General features: G+C 43.5%; 1 protein-coding gene across 3 annotated transcripts; it reads right to left on the bottom strand.

The window, feature by feature from the left end:
• Nucleotides 1-2627: 2627 nt before the first annotated feature.
• Nucleotides 2628-23057, bottom strand: LOC122429659 (myosin regulatory light chain interacting protein). 3 transcript variants are annotated; one of them, XM_043450192.1, is made up of 7 exons: nucleotides 22733-23057; nucleotides 21483-21673; nucleotides 10335-10520; nucleotides 8860-9057; nucleotides 8222-8386; nucleotides 6890-7310; nucleotides 2628-4213 (listed from the first exon to the last, which is right to left on the bottom strand). In XM_043450192.1, exons 1-7 carry the CDS (start codon nucleotides 22817-22819, stop codon nucleotides 4124-4126), a joined length of 1338 nt encoding a protein of 445 aa, XP_043306127.1. In that variant the 5' UTR covers nucleotides 22820-23057; the 3' UTR covers nucleotides 2628-4123. The 3 variants fall into 3 exon arrangements, with proteins under 3 accessions (XP_043306127.1, XP_043306128.1, XP_043306126.1); XM_043450193.1 differs by lacking the exon at nucleotides 2628-4213 and adding an exon at nucleotides 4738-6389 and having other exon boundaries at nucleotides 6869-7310; XM_043450191.1 differs by lacking the exon at nucleotides 2628-4213 and adding an exon at nucleotides 6531-6654 and having other exon boundaries at nucleotides 6861-7310.
• Nucleotides 23058-26579: the final 3522 nt, after the last annotated feature.

Raw genomic sequence — 26579 nt, 5'->3', positions numbered from 1 at the left:
ACTTTTTTCAAAGAACACAACCCAGTGAAGCATGAATGGGTATGCTGCTTTTGCATTACCGGGAGTGTCAAATAGCAGTGACAGGATAGAAACCTTTGAACAACCATCCTCTCATGCGGCATCGCTGATTCATACTCCCTTATAAAGTTTTACGTCCTATGGTACCACCTTGACTGACTCTACCTCTCCATCAATGCATGTCGGCCCCGCTGTGTTGCTGCCATGTCTCTATTTTTCCTTTGTACTCAGCTCACCACACCTTAGCAACCTTGGAGCATCCCCTCAGTCTCACAATGCACCAATTCTTTCTTGGGACCCGGGACCACCTAATGCTGCCACATCTGTATGGACCTTTCTCGGTCCCCCAGCTCCTTGACTCTGCTGGCCTGTTTGGATGCAGCAGACCTGACTGAAGTTGTCTCCAGGCGTGGCTTTCAATCTCTTGATTTTTCCTCATCCCTTTGTCTTTCTCAGACTCCTTCCTAGTCTCACTGTTCACCTTAGTGACACCCGGGTCATTTCAGGGTCCTCTCCAGCGTTCTTCTTTCCTACCTTTAAGGCTCTCCTATGCACGACTTTTAAAATTGTCACGTCTTCAAATAGCAATTAAATGTAATGGTCATCAAATGCTTCTCCTTACCATTTTCATCCTCTGGAAGTGCCAACCCAGGTTTTCATACAAATTAGAATTCGTGTATATGACTCATCTGTCTCACTAAATACTGATCATACTTCTGAAGTCTCTTGATCTGTCTCATTTCCATGTCAACTGTTGTTCAGCCGCTCAGTCATGTCCAGCTCTTTTTGACCCCATGGACTGCACCATGCCAGGCTTCCCTGTCTTTCACCATCTCCTGGAGCTTGTTTAAACTCATGTCCATCAAATCGGTGATGCCATCCAACCATCTCATCCTCTGTCGTCCCCTTCTCCTCCTGCCTTTAATCTTTCTAATGAGTCGGCTCTTTGCATCAGGTGGCCAAAGTATTGGAGCTTCAGCATCAGTCTTTCCAATGAATATTCAGGACTGATTTCCTTTAGGATTGATCAGTTGGATCTCTGGTGCAGTCCAAGGGACTCTCAAGAGTCTTCTCCAACACCACAGTTCAAAAACATCAATTCTTTGATGCTCAGTCTTCTATATGATCCAACTCTCACATCCATACATGACTACTGAATAAACCTCAGCTTTGATTATACGGAACTTTGTTGGCAAAGTAATGTCAACAGATGATCAAAACTGAGTTTTCTGTTCTCTTCCTGCTCTTATGCATCCTTTCCTCTGAGGTAGGAGTTCCCTGTGCAAGAACCAGATCTGACTGCCACCCTCTCATCCCCAAAAGTTCTCGGTTCTGAACACAGTAGAGAACCAAGTCCAAATGAAGCCTAGAATTCAAGGTTGTCCACTATTGTAACTCTAACCACATTCCCTTCTGAGCTTCTTTTCTTACCACATCATTAACAACAGTGGGTGGTCCAGACCCCCAAACTGCACTCTAACCCCGTGTGCACCATATACTTTCTTTACCACCTAGTAAAATTCCACTATAATGTTGAGGCTTAGCTTAAAGGGTTTCTGGCTCCTAAGGAGAATTAACCATCAACTTCTGTGCCTCCATGGCACTTTTCTTATAGCTCTATTAAGTCACTTTGTAATAACAGTGGTTTTCATGTTAGTCATTAAACTTTAGGAGTCCATGGTCTAGAGGCGTGAACAATATCTCATCCATTTGTTGGCCTGTCATCCATCCATCTATCCATTATTCTGGCCACCATTTTGAGACTACCACCCTTAGGATTCCCTCCGGTGTTAACAGTCTATGATTCTGAATATTATTTAATTTCTATATAGAGAGAAAACTGTGTAAATTATAAGTTAGGTCCTATATCATTCATGTCGTGATCATTACTAAATTTCCAGTGATGCATAATAACCTAGCAGGTGCTCAATAAATATATGGATTGAACAAATGAGTTAATGCCTAGAAATCGATGGGGGGCTGACTTGTGGAAAACAAATCTTGCTTTTCTTGACTTTTAGAAAATTATTTACTTGAAGTCACTGCACTTGTTCTGAACTTCTGCAGCAGCTGAAATTACTCAACTGCCATAGATAGTTCTGAGTTCTTTATATTGTGTGTGCTGTTCTCTGCTCCACAACGTACTTCGTGAGCACACACTGGCACACGTAGGGCAGCAAGGCGCTGGCAGAAGCAGGCAAGCTGTCCTACGGAAGGCAGCCGTTGTGTCTGCAGCCTGGGGCTGTCTCTGCTGGGACTCAGGAAGACACTCACCTGTCCTGACTAGGCCACACACTAGTGGTACCACCCGGGTTTACATTTTTAACTTCCGACTTTGCCACTCCCTTCCTTCTCCAAATTTAAAGTCCTTTTCCCAACTTCTCTTCTGCTTGTGCATATGACCCCACTGTCACCTACATTCCAATCCTATAAACCAGGAAACACAGATGAATGAGTAACTGGTAAACAGTCTCCTCAGTTAGAGCCAATACCCTGAACGTTTTCAAACTTTCCACGAAGGACCACAGTAGATACCAGCCAGGATATGATCCACGTTCTTTTTAAATGATTACTGGCTTAAATGACAATCACTATGATGATACAAGCACTCATGTTTGCTTTAAAGTCTTTATTATCCTGAATATAAAAGACAGAAGTCCTCTAGGATATAACAGAGTTCTTTATGTGGAAACATTATTTTTTTACAAGTGAAAAAATAAATACCTCTTGGAATAAAGGCTTATATGCTAATATGTGCCATAAAAAAGTAGAGTTTTAATATTGACAAAATGTCTGTGCAAAGAAACAAATGCATAAACACATTACTGCTACATTAAGGCAATATGGAAAGTATACTCAGAAATCTCAGTAAAGTGACAGTGTAGGTTTCTAGCTTTAACGAAGCTAGTATTGCACCCAATAAGGTCATCTAGGTTTCCCAACATCCTAGAAAACCCACAAGCTGACCAGCGTCCAAAATTCCCAAGTGGGAGTGGAAAAACATGATTAAGAATACAGAAACAAACAAACAAACAAAAAACCCGAAACCCCACTATAAGATAGAGGGTCAACAAAAAGTTAATACTTAAGCATTTACTACCAAAAAAGAAAAAAGCATACAATATCTAGGACATCTATGATAAGGCTGTAAAAGGCTTGATGGCTCAAGCAAAAGCAACCCCACTGGGTGAAGCTGGAGCAGGGTGCATGAGAGAACTCACAAACCACTCCTAGTTTGTATGCCACGAAGCTTTGTCTCGGTGAGCAATGCTCTCCCTTCCAAGGAACATGTGCTCCCTTTTCAACCTTAAATTAAAATGTTCCCCCAACTCAAGAGGCCCAAGGAGTGCCAACTACTACACAGAAATCGTCTAACTAAACTGGTAGCATTTTATCATTGAAAGGCTTGGTGACGTGGTAAGAAGAAGAGAGGGAGAAGGGATAGGAAACCATCCATGTGGAGTGATCTGTTTTCCACTGGCCAGACTGGTTTAAATCTGACAACGCTGTTGCCCACTTTAAAAAAAAGTCCCCGAATCGATTTTCAAATCTGTTTGCCTCCCAATCATTCTTGAACAAGTTAGAAAAAACAGAAATGACATTAAAACGATGACTATCTCTTTAAGAAAAATTTTCCTATTAAAAATGTCCGGAGCTCCACGACCCGTATAAAAAGAACCAAGTAAATCCTTAAAATGAATTCTTACAAAATTGGCTTCAGGTAGGAAACTTACCTTGGGATACGTTAAGGAGACTTAAAACATCATTTTCTAAAAGGTACCCACTTTAGGGTTAGGCTGCCACTTAACTGATGTCAAAGATTTTTCCTGATTCCTTACTTGATCATAAAAAGTAGGAAAGTCCAAGGAATGTGTCTGTGTCCCAGAGCTCCTCCTGGTCGCCACCCAACAGGTGCTGATTCTACACATGGTACATTTTGGCGGTGAGTAGTAGTTATATTCTTTCTATTCTTCCTTTTTTCCCCCTATACGTTGCATGGCAGATGGGTGTTGGAGTAGTTTTCTCTCTCCACAGTCTATCATTTTTATAGCTTATACTAGTGCAGTTCATGGAGACATGGCATGTCCGGTAAGTGCACAGCAGATCAGATCACAGTCAGGTTGAGAAGACTGGTGTGCGTTGGCAGGTAGACGTGCTGGATGTGGTCCACCCGTGATCTGCAGACGGGACACGACTGGAAAAGAAGCCGGCACTACAGGTTAGGACCCCTTCACAGATCTGGGTCTTCAGTGTTTACCGGTGGTACCTGTTACAGTGCATTTCCTAAATACGTTGTGGTCACAATTATTTCTAGCTTTTCACTGGGACAGATCTTTGCTTTCTGACCAGTTTGTAAGTTTGCACTTGACAAAGGATTGAAAATAAAGATTATGGTACACATATACAATGGAATATTACCCAGCCATTAAAGAATGAAATAATGCCATATGCAGCAACATGGATGGGCCTAGAGATTGTCATACACAGTAAGTCAGGCAGAGAAGAAATATCGTATGATATCCCTTATGAAAGTGAAAGTGTGATTGCTCAGTCGTGTCTGACTCTTTGCGACCCATGGACTGTAGCTCACCAGGGCTCCTCTGTCCATGGAATTCTCTAGGCAAGAATACTGGAGTGGACTGCCATTCCCTTCTCCAGGGGATCTTCCTGGCTCAGAAATCGAACCTGGGTCTCCTGCATTGCAGGCGGATTCTTTACCATCTGAGTCACAAGGGAAGTCTGACACCCTTTACAGGTAAAAAGTTAAAAGAAATGATCAAATGAACTTACTTATAAAACAGAAAGAGACAGACTTAGACAATGAACTTATGATTGCCAGGGGGGAAAATGGGGAGAAGGGATAGTCAGGGAGTTTGGGATGGACAGGTACACACTGTTACATTTAAAATGGATAGCCAACAAGGACCTACTGTATAGCACAGGGAATGCTGTTCAATGTTATGTGGCAGCCTGGATGGGAGGCCAGTTTGAGGGAGAAAGGATACATATCTATGGATGGCTGAGTTCCTTCACTGTTCACCTGAAACTATCACAACATTATTAACTGGCTACACCCCAACACTAAATAAAAAGTTTAAAAAGTAACTAAAACTAAAGATTATGAAAAAGTATAAACTGAAGGAAATTAATCACGTTTTCAGTCAGACCCTTCCAGAGACTGTGTCCTTGGCTAGTTGGCTTGGGCAACATCACTGGGCAGATGCCATGTGGCCAGGGAGCATGGCTGCTCCAGTCATAGGACAGTCACACACCCCCGCCCCCGCCACCCCCACCCCAAGGCTGGCCTCTCAGCAAGCAGATCCCCTTCTCAACCACAGGTGAGCCTTAGGTGTGAGGGTCAGACTAGGTGGACAGAAAAAGGCAAATTTATGACCACTCCTGGAGAAAGAGTGTGTTGCATAGCCTAAGGAAGGATGCAGGCATCCTCTTGGCTCATGTGTAGCCCTAAAAATAGTCCTGAAATTAGCAGCTTCTTAAGGACTAGAAGTTATTTAGGGCTAATTTTACATAAAACCACAGCGACATGTAGCTAACAGTTCTGGGGGAAGAAAACAAACTGAAAAAATTATTGTAAAAGGAAACGCAAGGTGCAAGAAAGGAAAACCTACTATGTAAGAGGTACTTTTATTTTGGGTACAAATTTTAAAAGTAGTTTGACTTGCTAACTGAGAGCCAATCCAAGGGGATCTGAGAGGCACAGTTGGTAATAAAAGGAAAGGAATCATAAATAATCAGGCAACAACCTATTGAGAGTTAACCATCACCCAAAACTCTAAGAATTCTTCCCCAAATAATAAGTAAGTAAAAGACACCATCCTCCTAAATGTCAGGAAGCAGAGAAAACATGAAACAGAAAAGGAGTTGACCAGCCCAACAAGCCTGGATCCCAGTACCCAGCTCAGCCAACCAACTAGATGTCTTACCGTGTAAATCTGAGCCTTGCTTCCAGGACTGGAAAGAAGCCTGTGGTTTAGTAATTACATTGTCGAGAAGACTGTGCTAACCTATACTGTTTCCTAAGGGCCACACCTTCCTAGTCACCAAATACAAAGACCTTCCCCGGGTGGACATGGACATTCTCCATCAGTGCCTCCACAAGTCAGCACCTGGCCCGTGGCAGCCAGCTAAGCAGCAGCCCCTCATCTGGAGCCATGTGGACCCTCACTTGGAGCCAGGCAGCCCCCTCACCTGTAACCAGGGAGACCCTCACCTGGAGCCAGGCGGCCCCCTCACCTAGAGCCGGGTGGACCCTCACTTAGAGCTGGGTGGCCCCTTCACCTATAACCAGGTAGACCCCCTCACCTGGAGCCAGGCGGCCCCCCCTCACCTGGAGCCAGGCGGCCCCTCACCTGGAGCCAGGCGGCCTCCTCACTTGGAGCCAGGCGGCCCCCTCACTTGGAGCCAGTGGACCCTCACCTGGAGCCAGGCGGCCCCCTCACCTGGAGCCAGGCGGCCCCCTCACCTGGAGCCAGGTAGACCCCCTCACCTGGAGCCAGGCGGCCCCCTCACTTGGAGCCAGGCGGCCCCCTCACTTGGAGCCGGTGGACCCTCACCTGGAGCCAGGCGGCCCCCTCACCTGGAGCCAGGTAGACCCCTTCACCTGGAGCCAGGCGGCCCCCTCACTTGGAGCCAGTGGACCCTCACCTGGAGCCAGGCGGCCCCCTCACCTGGAGCCAGGCGGCCCCCTCACTTGGAGCCAGGTAGACCCCCTCACCTGGAGCCAGGCGGCCCCCTCACTTGGAGCCAGGCGGCCCCCTCACTTGGAGCCGGTAGACCCTCACCTGGAGCTGGGCGGCCCCCTCACCTATAACCAGGTAGACCCCCTCACCTGGAGCCGGGGGACCCTCACCTGGAGCTGGGCGGCGCAGCTCTCGCAGCACACGGTGTGGCCGCAGGGGCAGAAGGCCGAGTTGATCTCGCCCTCGCAGCAGAGCACGCACAGCATGGCCTCCTTGAGCTTGCGCAGCTTCTCCTGGAGGGCACGGGTCTGCTGGCAGCCGAGGCCCTCGCAGCTGCTGCAGCTGGTACTGCTCTCCGAGGACTTCAGGGGAGAGTTCGGGGGGCTGGGGTCGCTTCTGGGCAGGAGGTCCACCACACCCGCGTTATACAGAGCCCTCCTGGCGTGGTCGTACGCCTCCTTGGAGGTTCTTTTAATATCGAAGACATACTTCTTGCCCAGGTTGATGTTTTCATTCAGAAAGAGAGAAGCCAGGTGGCCCTTCAGGTCTCGGCTGTACTGCATCATGACGGCACTGGTCACCGTGTCACACCTACAGACAGAGACGCAACACCCAACTCAGTGCTGACAGGCCTGGGGGTCCCCACAAGCCGGACCTTAAATGCTGCAGTGAACAGGGAGGCTCATGTCCTCAGACATTTAACATGCTTGTCTGCATGCTTGAAAATAAATCCTTCCACTCTCGTATGTGTTAAGCATCTCAATGATGCCACCTCTGTCTCCTCAAATGTCTCCTGAGGAAGGCCCTCTGGTCCGGCAGCGGTGAACACAGAGGCACCTTCCCCTCTAGGGACAGTAGCTACAGTCGAAAGCAGCTTATGGCGAGAAAAGGGACGTTTTTCTTTGTAACCTTGGATTTATGCTAAAAATTTCTACAAATTTTCCATTCTGCTTCACAGTGTGTCTATTTTAACATAAAAAAGTTCATTTGCCTGCCAATTACATTTTGTAGCTTTTGATTTTCCAAATATTTGAGTCAAATCACAACGCTAAAGCACCCTCAGAAATGAGGGAATCAATATGGTTATCGAGGGATCCTCACCACACACTGAGGACTCAGGACTCCCAGGGAGGAAAAACAACTTGGGTCTTCCTGCAGGGAAAGGGCAAAAAGAGCGGCTGAACAAGCCCTCGCTCAGGGTTACCTCGGCGGGGCGGGCGCGGGGTGAGGAAATGGGCTGAGAGCTGAGCAGTGGAGCGAGTCCGTGCAGCTCACACTCACACCCTCCACGCCACATGCACACGTCCTGAAGGAAAGCAGGATGATGCTGAGAAGGACCCCTGCTAGGGCAGAAACAAAGGGCTCACAAATAGCCGATTTCTTAAACTCTGTACACAGTTCACTGACACAATGATCCCAGGAACTATAGGAGGCTTGCTGTCACCTGGAAACCTCAGCCCCGAGGCAGACACTGGGGTTATGGAGCACAGAGGGGTACGTGCCTGTAAAACGCATGCGTCTCTGTGATGGCTCGGTAGAGCCCGCTGGCAGCCCTGGTGCTGATCATCTTGAACAAGAGCACGATGCTATTCCCAGACTCCTTGGTGACGGTCAGGTACACGTTCTTCCCTGACTGGGTGGCCATCTGCACCACGGGGTAAGCGATCCTGAAAGGGGGTAAGAGAAAAGTGAGCGAGCTCAGGGGAGGTCCGCCACTGCACAGGCACCTAGTGAGGTTCCCATGTGCTGTGGCCCAGCCATAAAACCAGATGTTCAGATAAGACCGTCAGATAAGCACTCTGCTTGCAAGTTATAAAGGATCATTGAAAAGCACTTGGGGTAAGTGAAGAGGAGCGTTGGAGTGAGTTTTGGGGGACTGTGTGTAGGTGAAATGAGATTTTTATAGCCGTGAATGACATTTGAGAAATATTAACTCTGCCACATCAGTACACTTAAGTCTGCATTTAAAAAAAATAATGGAATGGTTATCAAGGCCTGAATAAAATGAATGCACCTACCCCAAATGAAACATGTTATCCCTAAAGGATGACTGTCTAATAAATTTCTCTTCATTTCCTATTTTCACAATCACAAGAGTATATACACACTTAGGTCTAAACAAATTTAAGACTTGGGATACCTATTAATTGGGCTGAAGTCATCTTTACAAATGGAGATTCCTTCAGGTCCAACCCCAATGAGGAGCTTCTGCCCCTCGCTGTCCCTCACAGAATGCCATTCAATGCCGTAGTTTTCCATCGCCGACACAATCTGCAAAACTTGGTATTCGGCCGAAGCCTGGCTGGTCCCCTCCAACTCCTTATGCTTTGCCACAATGCTGTAAGACACCAAAAGGCCAGAGTGTACAGAGGGGTTAACTGATGCAGTCTTCAGAGAGAAATCTATTATTTTCACTAGTGAATTAGACTGACACTGTCATTTATGAATCATAAAAACTTAAAGCTATATATTATTGATGTTTCATCTATTTAGCAAACTTATTGTAAAATACTTTTAAGGCACCATTCAAGATCTCAACTACTAAATATTTAGTAGAAAAAACTACTGGGGATGCCAGATGAGGATGAATTTAAAGAACTATGGAAAATCTCTAAAAATATGTGTAAGAAATTTATACGTAGGAATGTCTCATGCAATTGTCTAGGTTTACTTTCTAAGTTTCATTATAATATTGCATTATATGGCATTGATTAGGTCATTTGCAACTGAACTACGCAGGATTTATTTTATTTATTGGGGTGAACAGCCTCCAATATAGTCCTTAAAGATCCCCACCCCCTGGTATCCACACCCCTCTGTAACTTCCTTGAGTATAGGCTGGATTAATGACCTGCTTCTAATGAACAGATTATGGCAGAAGGGATGGGCTGTCACTCAATTCTGAGATTAATTTATAAAGACTCCATCTTGGGTGTTCGCTCTTGCTCTGACCCGATTGCCTGTCCTGGGGGAAGCAAGTCACCATGTTATCAAACAGCCCCTGGAAAGAGGCCCATGTGGTGAGGGCACAGGCCAGGCAACAACAAACCACCTGAGCCCAACTGGAAGCAGATCCTTCCCTCAACTGAGCCCTCAGATGAGGCTGAAACCCACGGTCAGCTTGACTGCAGCCTCCTGAGAGATCTGAAGCCAGAGAACCCAGGCAGGCCACGGCCAGACTCCTGACCCAGGGAACTGTGAGATGATGTTTCTTGTTTGAAAACACTAAGTTTTGGAGGGCAACTCATTATCCAGGAATAGATAATTAAAACACCTATGTTAGTCTCTTGGTTTAATCCTTTCTGGGAGGAAGGAAAGGTCAACATACCTGATAGACTTTTTAAGAGACTTACATTCTTAAAAGGCCAGAGACTTTATAATTTGTTATACAGCATTTTGTATAATGGCATTTATTTTTGTGGATTATATTTTGTGTTTATTAGTATCTCAAAGAAAAGGATAAGAATCTTTTGAAAACAGTTGGTTAGAGTGGGCAATGGTCTAGTCTCAACCTCACAAAATACCTTATCTATCATAGTTTGATGTTTCTCCTGGAGATTCTTATAAATCTGCTAGATCCATGACAACAAACAGAAGCCTGAAGTGGGGCCTCACCTGTTCAAGGTGGCACTGGAGAGCTCCTTGGCACACAGCTCCTCATAGCTGTACTTGGCTGTGTTCTGGTTGTAGTCCCCAAACTTGGTCTGGGCCAGGAGGGCGCTGAGTTCCACTGCCTGCTCTGGGGAACACTGGAGGTGGCCTGCCAGGAGGGCTTCCTTGATATGCAAGAAAAAGATATGCCTACAAAGTAATATAAGAATGAGGTTATGCTGGGGGACTAACATGGTTATCAGACCCACTGCTTGGCAGTTCCATAATCCCTTTTAAGTAAGGAAAACAGAGCAGGGGAGAAAGCTACCTGGGAAATGCTTACACTTACAGACCTTTTATTAAAATCATGAATAGTCAGGCAAAATAAGTCTAAAGATTACATTCACACATAATAACTATATACACGTCTCTGCATTATACATTTCAAAAGAAATGATCTTAATCAGAAAAACTTTATCTTGATGTGTAACTGATATCTTATTCAAATGACACTCAAATCTCTCATTTTCACCCTAACTTCTCTCCTAAGGATCATACTCAAATGTGCAAGAGCTTACAGACTTCTCCCCTAGATGTTCTTCAGTATCCCAATTTCACCTTGTTCGAAGCCAAACTGTCTTCCTCCCCAAACCCACTTTTTCTCCAAGTGGAAACCAGAGACTGATTTGCTACTTCTACGACAGACTCAATTTTTGATTCTTCATTTTCTTTCTGCCTAATCTGTCTCTGAAAATTCTTTAAATCCAGTTCCATTTTCCCCATTTTTACTTCTTCTGTCCTACTGTAGCTCTCAACTATCAGAGAATTTACAGTATCCCCTAAGCTGATCTCTCTTCTAGATTCTGCATGAATCCATCTTCCAAGCTGCTTGCTTCTGATATAGACTTGCCACTCCTCTGCTCAGAATCCTTCAAGACATCCCCATTGTTTGCCAAGGAAGCACACTGTCAGCATGAACCCAGAGTTCTCAACGTCTTGCCCCAGATTTCCAGCCACCTCATGTGGCACTAGTGATAAAAGAACATGCTTGCCAATGCAGGAGACATCAGAGACGCGGGTTCGATTCCTGGGTCAGGAAGATCCCATGGAGGAGGGCATGGCAATCCACTCCTGTATTCTTGCCTGGAGAGTCCATGGACAGAGGAGCCTGGCAGGCTACAGTCCGTAGGGTCATAGAGAGTCAGACAGAATTGAAGCGACTGAGCAAACACACGTGCACTCCTGTCATTCCCTCCAGCCACTATGCCCCAGGAAAGGGACAACTCTTTTTTTCTGGAAAAACCAAGCTCATTCACACTCCCACGTCTCTGGTCTTGCTGTTCCCTCTGTCCTGAAAGGCCACTCTTCCTATCCCCTCTTCTGAATACCTGTTTGTCTAATTCACACACAAACCATTTAGCTGCATGTAAACTGACTTTCTAAGTGCGTCTAACATCAGAGAGTTCTATAAATGTACATAAAACTACACACTGTCTGCAATTAGTTCATATTCCCATCCTAGTTTCATTCCATCTGACCCTGTCCTAATTGTACAACACTGCATTTCACATTTACCAAAACGTAAGTGAAACTTAGAATCCTTGAAAACTTCAGATGTTGTTACCTGACAGTTTGTATTGCCTAAGACTCTGAACAGAGTGTTTAAACTGTCATAGACAGATTGGCCAGGGTTATGAAATTTGTCTCTGGCAAATGTAGAAGTATAACTTTCCCTGATGACTCAATACATCCTCTCAAACACGCTGAAATGCCACACTACTCCCTCCATTAACAAATGAATTATGATCATCATTGTAAGTCTCTGAACAGGGCTGCTACACTCAGCTTGCCCCTTCAGCTGGATATCCTTATTCTAGTCCTCAAGTCACTTTTATTTATGTTAGTTTTGTTGTCTGACATCCAGGTAGAAGGGATAAGGAGAACAATGCCAGAAAAGGAGGTAGGAGAACCTGGGGCTAGAACAAACAAGGAGGGGCACTGTTGAGTGTCTCAAAACTTTGGGTTGACAAGAGCCATTAATCCTCCTTTAAAAAATGCTTAAATTCAACGTTTTGTGCTTTCTACAATGATAAAGAAATGTTTAAAATTATCAGACTCTGCCAAACACTGCAGTTTTTTTTTTTCATCCAAAGCCCCCTATGAAGAAACCACAGTAAGAAAGCATAATAGCAGTGAGAGAAGATAAGCATGGTTTTTATTAAACCAAACATGTGCTTGTCTTTAAAGTATTTCTGACATACTGCTAAACTGAGAAGGGGGGCCCTACTGGGGGAAAGAAATGACTACAAAAATAACTTGTTTTGAAATATCCAAAGACTGAGATCTAGCAGTCCCACAAAATCTTGGTGTTGCGACACTTCTTCAGCCCCCAGAAGGCTTTTTAGACAATCATTCAGTAAACTTCATCTTGGTTTATCTACTTCTGTCTCTGCAGTCATCAGAGGACATGCTAGCAGCGAACAAAAACCTCAGTATATGCTTACATTAAACAAGAAAGTATGTGCTGAAAGATTTTTAAGGGTATTACCCAAACTAAGTCTTCTCAATTTAATCACTGCTTATGTGAAAGTGTCTTTTAACTGATTTCCTAGGTATTAAGTTAGTGACTAGTATAGCCGGCAAAAGAAGAGGTTCAAAATCAATCCAATTTCTTTTCCTAAACTATCCATGCCAACTTCTAGACAGACAGCTGCCAAAATCAAAGGCAGAGAAGCAATAACAAAATACTAACAGGTGGTCAGTGGCCTGAGAGTAACACTGATCCTTTCTCGGCATGTGAGTTGGAATTTTTAAAAAGGGGGTGGAGGGCAATAGCCTTTTCTACATACTCCACAAAGGTAGAAGTATACAGTTGTACTGCAGTTGTACTGCAACTGCTACCCTCTTAAGTACAAAAATCCTCCTCTGTACAGAAACATTCTGGTAGGGAGCTTCTTGCATTTTGCCATTTCACGGCTATCAAGCAACTTTTCAAGTCAACAAGTCCGTCATGCATCATCTCTGTGCCAAGTCCTATGCTGGAGTTCTGGGGTTCCAGGGTGAATATATCTGATAGTTCCTTTTTCGATGGAACTTACAGCCTTTTGGTGTGAAGGAAAGTATCCTATCAAAATAACTCTGGCTGCAAACTGGCACTTAGGTGACAAGTTTATGCTCTCCAGGAGTGGAGCAGCAACAGCAAAGGTCACAGTGGCGGCAGGCCGTCTGCAGACTTTATTTAATGTGCTCTTCCCAAGAAGGAGGATGACAGAGCATGCAGAACCATTGCCAGCAAGGAATCCAGGGATGGCTCAATAGTTAGGTGTGGTCCTAAGTCAAGTATTTTCTTCTATTATTGTCCCTTGAATCATCTGGCCTGTAACTGACTGGTTCATGGATTTCACCCTCTCCTTTTCTGTAGGCTGGGTTAAAGGTCACCAATAGTATCAAAATAAGTAGATGTGATCAAAGGAGTCAGACCTGCAGTGAATTGCTTTTTTTTTTAACTAAAGATCAAACGTGACTGGCATATCTGATTCAATTTAGGCTACATGCTAGAAGCATAAACAGAAAGAAAGCCTTTGAAAAAATAATTTGTCTTAATGTCTATGACTACATCCTAACAGACATAAGCTCATTTTCTAAACATTCCTTTAGCTGAACCTTGAAATTCATGATTCTTGGAGTTTTACTCAGTTACTAAGAAATTGGATACCTTCAGCACAGGATGGGGCTTGGAAGCCCAAAGTGAAAAGTTCTAGCTAACTCATGTCTTTGCATTCATGAATTCACACTTACCGCGGCATTAGGGAAGATTAAAAAAAAAAAAGAAAATACGAATAAATATGAGGATATATCATATTTTAATTTAAAAGAAAGAGCCACACATCCTTTATATGTTTGGTTTTGAAGTACGTATTTAGAATTTCCTCTATGTTTAAAATGAATTTCTTTCCACAATTTTAAGCCATAAAATCAGGTCTTTTATCTTTTAAGAACTGTAATCAGAGTACTCTCCTCTAAACTCTGGCTTGTCTCACAAAGAAATCATCTAATAATCAAAGCAGAATCTTCTGCAAACCAATCGGGAGTTGTGGATCTGCTCATCACAGACAGCTACTCTCTATTACTGCCCTCCAGTTATCTTGCCGGTTATGTAATTTTGAAAAGCTTTTCATGACACAAATATAAGACAAGTATATCCACATTCACTATTACACTCCAGATGAAGTAACCAACTAACACATCTCTAAAATGGCTGAAAGTGAAAGTGTTAGTTGCTCAGTTGCATCCGACTCTCTGCAGATATGGACTGTAGCCCACCAGGTTCCTCTGACCATGGAATTCTCCAGGCAAGAATACTGGAGTGGGTTGCCATTTCCTTCTCCAGTGGATATTCCAGACCCAGAGATTGAACCCACGTCTCTTGCATTGCCGGCAAATTGCTAAACAGTTTTATTTTTTTAAACTCTCCAGTCCCAATAACTGAAGTGAATCTCTCCCCAAGAGACTGACTGAACCTGGCTCTCCATTTTAAAAGCTGGTTAGTTCCTCACAGAGTGAGACACCCACTGCGGTCACCTGAACGCCTGCCTCAGTTCAATGAGTCATTAAACCACAAGCTCTAACTGCAAGGTTATATTTAAAAATTATCAAACCAGAACAGAATTGCTATACGTTTGTTTTGTATCTTAAACTCCAGTGCAACAAAAATCAGTTCAAGATGGATCCAGGCCTAAATATAAAAGCTAAAATGGTAATGCTTTTAGAACAAAACACAGGAGAGTTATCTTTATGACTTGGAGACAGGCAAAGGTTTCTCAGGACGCAGTCAGCAAAAATCACAAAAGAAAAAAGTGCTTTAAGTGAAACTTCACCAAAATTAAAAACTTCTTCCAGTCAAAAGGCATAAAAAAAAAAAAAAAAGACCATGCAAATCACGGAAAAAAGTACACTTATAAAACAAATATCTGACAAAAAACTGGTATATACAAAGAATGTGTGCAGCTCAAAAATAAAGGCAACAACTCAATAAATACGGGCAAATGACCCAAACAGGTATTTCACAAAAGATGTTTGAAAGGCCAATAAGCAGATGAGAAAGTGTTATTAATCAATAGAGATGTAGAAATTAAAACCACAATGTGCTAGCACTGCAAACCCAGCAGAAGGCTGGCAGGAATGTGGACGAACTGGCCCCCCATACACTGCTGACAGGAGCACAGAATGGGACAACTGCTTCTGGAAAAGGTCTGGCAGTTACTTATAAGTTAAACAATTACCTCCTCTATGACCCAGCTTTTCAATCTTATTTACTCAAGAGAAATGAAAACACGTGTCTACAAAAAAAGACTTGTGCGTGAATGTTTATAGCCACTTTCTTCATGACAGCTGGAAAACAGGTGTTCATCAATGGACTATGGATAAATAGCAGTACATACAATGGGATACTATTCAGCAATAAACAGCAATAAGTCACTGATGTATAAAACAAGATGATGGGTCTCAAAAAATTTATGATGAACAAAAGGAGCCAGACACAAAAGAATACCTACTGTGTGTTTCCACTGACAAGAGGTAGAACAGGCATAACTAATCTACGCTGGAAAAACATACAACCTGGTTGTGGAGTGGGGTGGGTGGAGAAGTGGGGAATGACTGCAGAAGGTCATGAGGGAACTTTCTGGAGTGATGGTAATATTCTAAATCTTAATAAGGGTTTCGTTTAAACAGGTACATCTATTTGCCAAAACTCATTAAGTGGAATATTACGATTTATGCATTTCATCATATATAGATTTTATATCAAAAGAAAAAAAGAACTGGAGGCAAAGACTGAGTTCTAGTTAATGGTATGCATAGTGACATATTTAGGGGGATATGTACTTATAATTTATTTTGAAAGGCATCAAAAATAAATAGACTGATAGATGGGTAGAGGGACCAATAAGTGGATAAATATGCACTAAAACAAGTATATTAAACTGTTAATAGCAGAATCTAGGTGTTTTTGGTGTTCAATGTAAAAATCTTCAACTGATCTGTACATTTGAAAATCTTTATAGTAAGAGGTTGAGAACATAATACTAGTAAAAATCCTAGTAAAATAAAACTAGTAAAAATACTAGTAAAAATCAAGGTTCAGAATTCAAATGAGGAGCCATAACTAAAATGAACCATCAAATCTAACACACTTCATGGAAAGCTAGCAACTGAGAAACCTGTCACAGCCAATAATTACCAAGCCAGGTTTCTATTCAGGCTTAAGGAAATCTTTCTCAAAGCCCAAAATGTAAAATGGGAATCACTGATAAATTTGCTTCCTCCTCAGTCTCCAAAGCAGTTAAACGGTAAGGAGGGTACAGGTGAGAGAAATTCCTAACTTCAAATTGATTACAACTCACTCCAGAAAAATACCTGGAAGCATAAAATCTCATTTCTAAAAGGTATGATTACTCACTCACTGGGGATAGCTGTCCCTGGGCAAATAACAATTCAGGCAATCGCAGAGTTTCATAGTGTCAACTATGATCTTTCTCAGCAATCTAGATTAGAGGCCTGGAATCAGGGAATAAATATACCTGGAACCCAATCCCACTGGTCACCCTGGGTCTGACCCCCAGTGCCCTCTAAATAGTCAGATTTTATTTATAATGACATTCAAAATGAAAAGTTCATTTTGGCTACATAAAAATCAATTTCTCAATGTTCTCTGATCTTTTATATGTATATATAAGTATCAGAAGTTCAAAAAGAGACTGAAGGTGCCCAGGTGGGCATCCTGTGGCTAAAATAAACATAAAACCACACAAACATCCCATATACTGAGCAGAAAGACTTAATAAATTAGAATTCAGAAATGTAATTAATACTTTCTTTGAAAATAATATACATGTCTGTTTTTAACCTTTTTTACTTTCCTGGGGCCTATGTTATACTTGTGCATAAAAAGAAAAAAAAAAGAATGTGTTGTTCCACTCTCAGACATGCAGTTGATATGAAGAACATAATATTCCTACAATGCATCTTATGGAATTTACCCATCCTAAATCACACAAAGCTAAGTTCTGTAATCAACATTTACCCTCGTGACAATGTTTTATAAGATTCTGAACATGATTACAGGCATGGGCTAGGGTCAATGTGATTTAGCTGTGGACCGATCTGAGATTATCATCTCATCTCTGCCTATAGTTTACATGTGGTATTTGCTTTGTGGGTTTCAGTGATGCCATTATTCCTGAACTTTCACATGTCTAAGTGATTTCTGTTGGGAGACAGGGAAAAACTGAATTTAATAAGTACCAAGGACCTACAAATTGGCTGAAATTAGATAAAGCCAGCCTGCAGCTTGAAAACTATCTGAACTTCCTAAAAGGTCCAAGTGGGTGGTAGTTCATCCTTGATAAGAACAAATAGCCATAATGAACAAATGGCTTTGAATGGAGTAGAGGGGGCAAACGAAGGAAGCAAGCAAACAGAAGAATGCCAAGCACTGAGCAAATTATTAACCGAGAAGAAACACTAGAAAACATTTAATGGTAAGATTTCTTTTAGATCGTCTCAAACTTCTCAGGTTATAGAAGCGAACTGGCAAAACCTGTCAATATCTACAAGAAAATCTATATTATCAGTATCAGTTAACCCCATTTTTACTGACTTACAAGTTCTTAATTCATTGATTCAACAAATATTTATGCACCAGGTACTTGCCAGGCTCTGGGGATACAAGGTTAATCAGGTCTTTCTTAATAGAATTCAGATTATTAGAGTGGCTGACGATAAGCAAATGATCACAAAAGTAAATGAGTGCTACACATTCATTAAATGTAAAGGAAAACGGCACAATATATTCAGAGTTCAGTCTCCTAAGTGGGCCTAGAGCAGATTTTTCCAAGGAGTGATGAGTGAGCTGGGGTCTGCAGTCACACTCATCACTGATCACAACTTTAAGACCCTAATGGGATGTGATGTTCAGGATTATGGCATTTCCTTGAACATGTACTTCAGCACTCACAAAGCACTTGTATTAGGATTGTTCTCTGGGATAAAGGATTCAGGTGTTGGTGAATCTTAACTAAAAAGGGTGCCCCCTAGCAAAGAACACAGAGTTCTGCTAAAACACGGCAAAGTCAGGAGAAACAGAAAGATTTTATTGGCAGTGGATGGTATAAATACCATTCCTGAAGATGAAGCATATAATTCTCTAATCTCTGGTTTTGAAAATGTTGACAAAATCTGGTCTGAATTGCTGTGAATAACCAAGAGCCTCTGAAAGGTAAGAATTTCAAAGATCACTGTGATTTCAGATCCACTTTCAGAATATATTAGTCTCACGTTTCGTTTTAATCCACAGCATGGCAAGCATCTGCTGAAAATACCTGTTGTCCTCCTCTCTGAAATGTTCCAGCTGAGTCTAAACAAAACTCTCGGGTTACTTTCCAGAATTCCTCATTCAAGAGCAAACAAAATAGTCTGGGTAAAGAATCAAATCTAAAATTAGGCCACATCAGAGACCAGACTAACTCTATCTACCAATTTAAGCAGACACTGGAAATGTTTTTTCTGTCTTCAGAGAAATGTTATCTAGAAAAAGCATTAGGAAAGTGATATAAAGAGAAGTAGAAGCTAAGAAAAAAAAATCTGCTAGAAGGGATCAAAGAAACTCTTTCAGGGTTTTCAGCCGGGCTCAAGTTTTAGAAGGCTGTTTACGTTGGTGGTTGGTGGCTGAGTTGAACCTAGAATGCAGGGCTTCCGTGTGGCCCCTAGGACTCTCCTGTTACAGACAGGCCCTCCCGCTTGTCATTCTCTAGCAGCCTCCCTAATCTGATGCAAACTAATGTATGAACTGCCCCCAGTTAGGCCAGCTCTACTGTAAGCAGGCTGCTTTAATTGTCCACAGAGGACAACTTGGCCAGGATATTTCAGCACCATTTAATAAACTGTCCAGACACTTTCAGTATACTAAGTGTACCCTCATGACTCAACTAAGAGATGCTAAAATATCACCTCTCATAACTGGACTGCGAAAGTTGAGCTTACTCACTATGTAAATAGATCTATTTTACTTCCATGGCATTTTATATCAGTATTTTATAACAAATGATTAAACATCAAAAACATTAATCAACCAGCTTTATCTTGTTAACATAACATTAGGAAAAATGAGTGTTCCTGTTCTGGTACATAAACACAATGCTAATTGTAGCAAAACTGGGCCCAGTACAACTTATGTTCCTAATGAAAAGGTACAAAGCTAATTATAAATCACTTTATCTATTTATTAAAGCTGAATGCTATATAAACTTTAGGTGGCATTTTCTTAAAATTGTTACTTCAGACAACCCCACAGAAAAGTAAAATACACCAATATTTTAAAATCAAAATTTTAGATCACCTGAATTTTTTGGTATGATTTCAAATCAATTAAAATTACCCAGTCTAACCAGGTATGTACACTCTTTGAGTGCTATTAGGCTTGAATCTCAAGAGTCAAAGTCAATTGAGTCAATAAAGTAGGAAATTTGATTCCAATTCTAATTCATAAAATGTCTGTATTTCTTGCATGAATAAAATGGATTTGATAATAGTCATTAACTCTATTAAAAAGAAAGCACAGGTAAATAATGTCTAGTAGCAAACTGTAAAACCTGTAAGCATTTATAATACAAATGCACGTTATACTGTTATGACTGCTGCCATTTAATGATGTATTTAGTCCTCCAAACTTCTGCAGATTTAAAAAATAAATCTGTGTCATCAAAACAGATTTGTAAATGGATGCCCTGAAATAACTGCAAAATCAGGATAAAACTAAACAATGAAAATTCCAAGATGCTGTGTTTTATATATATACAAATAATTTTTTCTTACTCAATTGCAAGGTATCAAACTGAACTGTAAAGTAGAAGCATTCACAAATCAGCTTTAGAAAACAAAAAGTGCAACCTATCCTGATGTCATACAGACAGCTAAGACATTCTTAAACATGGAATTACTTGAATATTTTGCAAGACATTTTTAGAAGCAATAAGAATTCAATATACTAGCTTCTCTCAGATACAAAATTGAACATTTCCCTCACCCTTTAAAGCTCCATGACAAGGCAAAGCAGAGATTTCAAATTCAAATAAACAGTATTTCAAAATGTGTCTAGCCATCCTCTGGTAAACAACCAAAAAAATAAAATGACACGCTAAAAAATGTTAAAGAATATGGCTCACTCATCATTACTCAAAACTGTCACACTCACATTTTTTATGGACATGGCAAATTTCCAAGCCAAAGTAGGAAAACATTAAAATTAAGATCCAAAGTTTGCTGTGTTTAAAAGTAGTCATTTTCCTTTTTTTTTTAAAAAATAAATATGCCACTCTAAGATTTAGTTCTCCTGCATTTCAGCAATAAATATTAAACACCAGTTTCCTAGCTTAGCTCATCCTTGAGAAAAGTATTACATCTAGTCCAGGGGAGAATCCATTTTCTGTTTGAAAAAGGAAACCACACACTCCAATTGTCTTGCACTACTGGTAGCTTTCTAGAAGTAGAGAGAGAAATTTAACAATCTAAACTCAACAATCATGTGTAATGTATTTGTGGGGTAGCATGTTACTACTGGCATGAGATGAGTTTTCTTAACTGAATTTGCAAGAAACTGAAAAACTTAAAAAATTTGGAAAGAGCTCTTTGCTACACACTGTAATCTGACACTAGGCTGAAGAAGTTGACCAAGTTTAAGTAACCCAAGAGGAACTGTTTCCTGCTTTCTGTTAGAACAGTCTGCAATGACCTATAGTAACACTGCTGAGGCAGAGGTTACTAGCGGGCAATAGACGCTGTTATCAGGAAGTCAGTTGGGTCTTTTTTCTTTCTTTTCAAAATTTTTTTGAATTGTGGCGCTGATCTCAAATGTTTTTAAGAATTCATCTTTGCTCTCCCATTGTTTATAAAGACAAGAAAAATACCGCAAGAGCTGCAAAATGTACCCCTGGCCAACTACGCTGCTCTCTTTTCACCTCAACAAAAGAACTGTGCTATGGAAAACTTCTAAGTTATGAACCACCTCTGTATCAAAACAAACGTGCCCATGAGCATCTCCGGGAAGGCGCAGTGGCTCTCCCTAAAGGGAATCAAAGGTCTATTGGACATTGGTTTATTTTAGCATCGTTTTACCTAGTCTGCTCCTGTAAGATGAGATGAGGCTCCACGAAGAACTTGACTCTCAGTTTAAGCCGGTAAGGGGCTAGCCCATCCATCTGCTGGGAGATCCGGTTTCTCAGATTTAGCCATAAACTTTCACCTTTGCTACCCGTAAACTGCAGTCCAAAATAATCAACTTCTATAATTCCCAATCTCCTGCACACCTAAAACAAAAATGAATGCAGCATAGATAAGCAAGCGGTCCATGTGGTCAAAGCAAACCAAGACTCCATCTAAGATTCTTGCATATGTTTTGTTTTAAAAAAAAAACAAAAACACAACACAAAGTTCAACAATGGTGTTACAATTCCTGTTGTAGGCTATAAGAACAAAGTTCTAAGGCTCCAGTGATGCTAAACCACTAGATGTGGTATAGAGGCAGGCACAAAAGGAGTTCTCAAAATGTAGCATTCCAGAAAGCCTGAGGAAGGGAATCCACGGGGTATTTTCCTTCTTATTCCAATCACTGGAATTCCCTCCACCAGCACAATCTGCACAGCTGATTTGGCAGCTTATTATTTGGACAGTTTTAACCATCTGGGTTCCAAAAAAATAAACACAGTGAGGAAACACGCCACAAGTGTCTGCTAAGCTTTACAGAAGGCTTTCCAAACACCTCAGGTCGAGGGGGGTTAGGGCACACTTGAGAGCAAATCCTGCCGTCTGCCACACCACTAGGCGCTGTTTGGAACGGTTTTTTACTCCTAAGGAAAGGCGCGTGCTGACAGACAACCAAGGAGTTTATGACCCAAACCCACGTCCCCAGCAAATCCGGAGAGGCAGGGCGGGGAACCGTCCGCTGGAGAAGCAGCGAGGGGCAAGGGGCCCGGCTTGTCTGCCCAGCAACCCGAGGGACCTGCGACCGCCTCCGGCCACCACATCCCGGGACGCAGGTGGCGCCGCCGGGCCCCGCGGGGACGACAGGCGGCCTCGTGCACACACCACCTGCAGCAGGTGTGCCGGGCCGCTTTCTTCGGGCAAAGTGCCGGGCTGGGGGACCGGGTGGCAGGCCCGCGGCCCGTCTTCGGCGCCCCCGCCCCACCCCCACCAACGGGCCACCCTCGCGCGCGCCGGGAAGGGGGCCGCGCGCCCCTACGGCCTCGGGACGGAGGGGGCGCAGGCCGGGCGCCTGAGGCGCACTCCCCACCGCCGCCGTCTCCCGGCGCCACCGCGAGCCCCCCCACCGCGGCCTCAGGGGACCGGCAGGGGGCCCCGGTCCTCACCTGGTTGAGGCAGTCCTCGCCGTTGGCTTTCGCCTCCACCTCCACCTCCATCAGCACTGCGTCCGGCCTCGTCACATAGCACAGCATGGCTGGGGCCGCCGCTGCTGCCACAGCCGCCTCGTCTTTGGCGTGCGCGGGGCTCAGACCCAGCTCCGGGATCGGCGAGGCTGGCCCCCGGGAGACGGCAGCCCTGCAGACCCCTGCCCTACGCCCCGCAGCCGCCGCGCCCCGCGCACCAACCCCCCTCTGCCTCGCCAGCCCGCGCGTCAGCCGGCTTCCCGGGTCCCGCGGCGGCGCCGCACTCCAGCAGCCCGACTGCCTGCGCCGCGACGGGGACTCCTCAGATATAACGGCCCCGCCCCCCTCGGCTGGGGCCCCCGCCAATCACGGCGGCCCCGCCCCTCCGCCGCCGCCCGGCCAGCCAATAGCGGCGCCCGCTCGGCCGCCGCCCGCCCTCCCATCGCCGGCGGAGTGTCCCCCCACCCCCACGCCGGCCGCCCGGGAGGAGAGCGGGCGCCGGAACGCTGAGGAGAGGAGGGAGGCCCCGGGGCGCAGCCGCTGCGTCTGCCCGCTGGGCGACGCTGCTCCGAGCCCGCGACCGCCCGGAGCTCGCAAGCCTTTTTGACAGGCTTGAATTTACAGTGATTTAACCGTCTGCAAGCTGCTGCTATTCTTTTGAAGCCTTGGGTCGCTCCAATAGCACGTTTCGGGGGGTGAAGGCAGAGCAGCTCCAAAGCTTGAAAAAACTCTTGTCTCTGGGGTTTGCCACAGTGACTGGTTATTAGGCGGAATTCTTGTTTATTATTTTAGATCTCGTCGTTGAAAAAAAAAAAATCTGAGTGTAAAAGTTTGTGCAGTTGTTCTTCAGTAAGGCAGGGAGTTTCTCATCTATTGCTTTCTCTATGAACCCTCTCCAAAGGCTTCTGTTTACCTGTTGTGCTGAATCAAAACACTGTTCAGGGCGCTAAGGCCCTCTCTCAGGTTGCCCATCGTTGTCTCTGCCCTGTCTCATTTGTTCATTAGACATTAATTGAGCACCTGCTCCAGTGCCAGCCCTTTCTCTCAGACAACCAGGTGTTATCCTCAACTTCAGGGTAAGGGACTCCTTTCAGAACCGCTATAGAAGCTATTAATAATTAAAGGTCTCCAGCTCTTTCCTCATTTACCACTTGTTTCTCTTAGCCAACACATTACTCAGCCTACATCTTTGGTTTCTTTATAGGAGAAGCCAGAGATGTGGCTTTCAGCCTTGGACCCTTGAAAGCTGACTTCTCTCTGCAGCTCAGTGTTTCATCAGGCGGATGGAAACTATAGTGTCTGTCCTGCCTTTCCCCAGCATTGCTGGAAAGAGCAGCAGAGGTAGTTTTCAAGAAAGCGTTTGAATGACCTGGTTTATGGTATATGTAAGGACATCTATATCACCAGCTCTGTCACTGCCTGCTGATGACTTCCGTCATTTTCCCTTTCTCGGAGTTCCAATTCTTTCTGCCCCACTGACATTTATTTACAAAGAAGTAAGAATATCAGAGGAGAAGGCTACTGGTTAGGATCCTACCACAGTCTTCCACTAAAGCCCACGATGGGCTAAAACTAAACCACGTCCCAACCTCCAGTGCTGCAGAAGGGCATGCACACGCATCTTTCCTTGTGTCTTTTAAGAATACACCTCACAAGCCTTCCCTGGTGGTCCAATGGTTAAGAATCTGCTTTGCAATGCAGGGGACATGGGTTCTATCCCTGGTGGGGGAACTAAGATCCCACATGCTGGTGAGCTAAGAAGCCAGTGCACCTCAACTGCCTAGCCCTGTAAGTACTGAGCCCCAGCGCTAAAACTAGAGATTCCCTGCTCTACAAGGAAAGATCCCACGTGATGCAAGGAAGATTCCCCTGTGCCGCAACTAAGACCAAACACAGCCAGGTATGTATATATATAATACATCTCAAGATAAGCTGCTGAAATAGTCCTGTCTTGTATCAACTCTTGTTCCTGATTCACTTAATTTCAGTTTAGTGATCTGGGAAATTTATCTAGGAGATAACATTTGGGTAATTGTCATCTAATCTGTGTTTAATCTATAGAAATTTTAGAACTGGGAGAAGAGGTGAGGGGCAGGACAGAGGCCAAGTGTATTGGTAAACATTTTTGCTTATTGAGTGACCACGCTGGCTAAACCAATGCCAGTGAACCAACAGTTGTCTAATTAAAGCAAAAGAGAATTTAGTGCAAAAATTTGGGGGAGCTCACAGAATCAGTGGGGACGAGGCTTGAAAATGAATGGAAAGGGAGACGTATCAATTGGCCAAGAACAAAAATCAAATACCAAAACCTAAACACAAAACAACCAAACACTGAAACCAAATACTCATGCTGTGGAGAAACTACTTTAAAAATAGCATATTTTTGGTTTGCCAGGGATATTTCTTAATATAAACCCAGACCATGCTTTGACTGTGGGATGGTTGGTAAAGATGTCAGTGGGTTTTGAAATTGAATCATCAGATAAGACTGAAGAGAAGGATTTCTTAAAACAAAGCTAAAAATAGGAAAAACAGCACTTGGGGTGGGGGTAGAAATCATGATGACCAAGAAGAAAAAGAACACTGGCTTCTATTAGCATGTCCAGGAAATAGGAGACCTTAATCGTTTCCTCTCTTCCTCTCTCTCTCCCTGGTTTTTCTCTTTCCTCATTTCTTCATTGAGTAGAGATATAGAGAGCAGATTAGTTAGGAATGAGAAGGCTGAGTTTGCTGGTGCCTGGGTGAGAAAGCAGATTATGTTCAAAGACCTGGTTAGGGAGTAAAAAGCCCACAGTAGAACTGCTTCCTAGAGGATCCCACCATCTGGCAATGCTATGAAACGTCTGGAGCCGGTTTCAAGCCCCAGCTGGGTCTAACTCCAAAATAAGCCTGCACACCCGGGCCTGGGGGTGGTAACTGTATTGGATTGAGCTGTGACTGGCAGTTCCGGATTAGCCAGAGACGTGCTACATTTTACTTGTGTCTGCTCTCTTATGCTCTCCATTAGCTATCACCTCTTAAAGATGGTGTTAAAATTAACCAGCAAAGTAAAAGGATTGGTTGCAGGAAGGTAGATTTTAAAAATACTAATAGGAACCATAGCTTAAATGGCTGTTCAGATACACCCAGCATCCACACCTTTTCTTTCTGTCACAGGTACGAAGGCTAAAGACAGAGCACTAGATAAGATTCGTAAGATGTGATACGATGGTCATCTGGCTTCAAAATGTTTCTTCTGGCTGAGCATGAGGTTTGATCTGGCTGGCTGGGTACCTCTCCGTGTGCATTCCTTTCTAAACACTGTACACACTGCTGCAGAGATCCTGTGCTGGGTCACGGCAAAGGCCCTTCTCCCTCTTTACCTCTCGAACGTTCGTTTGTGAGGGCACAGAGCGACTGCCTGAAAAGCTGTCTGTACCCTCTCACACATTATTCAAGCGAATTTTTCTATCAGCAATGCTTAATCGAGCACAAGCGTGTTAAACTGTGTGGAGTGAGCTGAAATCTCTCATTTGAAATGTTAGACTTGTGAAATTCAGGAGTAGTTTAATTTGATGTTTGCCTGCCATCAAAGTAGAGCGTCTCATTTCCAAACCTGGCTGTCTGAAGAGTGGAAGGAGGAGAGGAGAAGCAACGCCCATATTACAGACTCTGGAACATATAAAATGGCATTGTCTTAACTAGCAGGTGGTTTAAATGGTTTTTTCCCCTAGTTGTGAGAGTAGTTTATGTTTATGTTTATGGTGGTCTCCTTAGAAAAGACTGAAAAGTACAAGGGAAGAACGAAGTACCTGTATTTTATCAGGCATCTCCAGTTAGTGTTGATGTT

The sequence above is a fragment of the Cervus canadensis genome, chromosome 28, assembly GCF_019320065.1.
Source record: "Cervus canadensis isolate Bull #8, Minnesota chromosome 28, ASM1932006v1, whole genome shotgun sequence".
NCBI lineage: Eukaryota > Metazoa > Chordata > Mammalia > Artiodactyla > Cervidae > Cervus > Cervus canadensis.
This window is presented reverse-complemented; position numbering and strand designations above follow the sequence as displayed.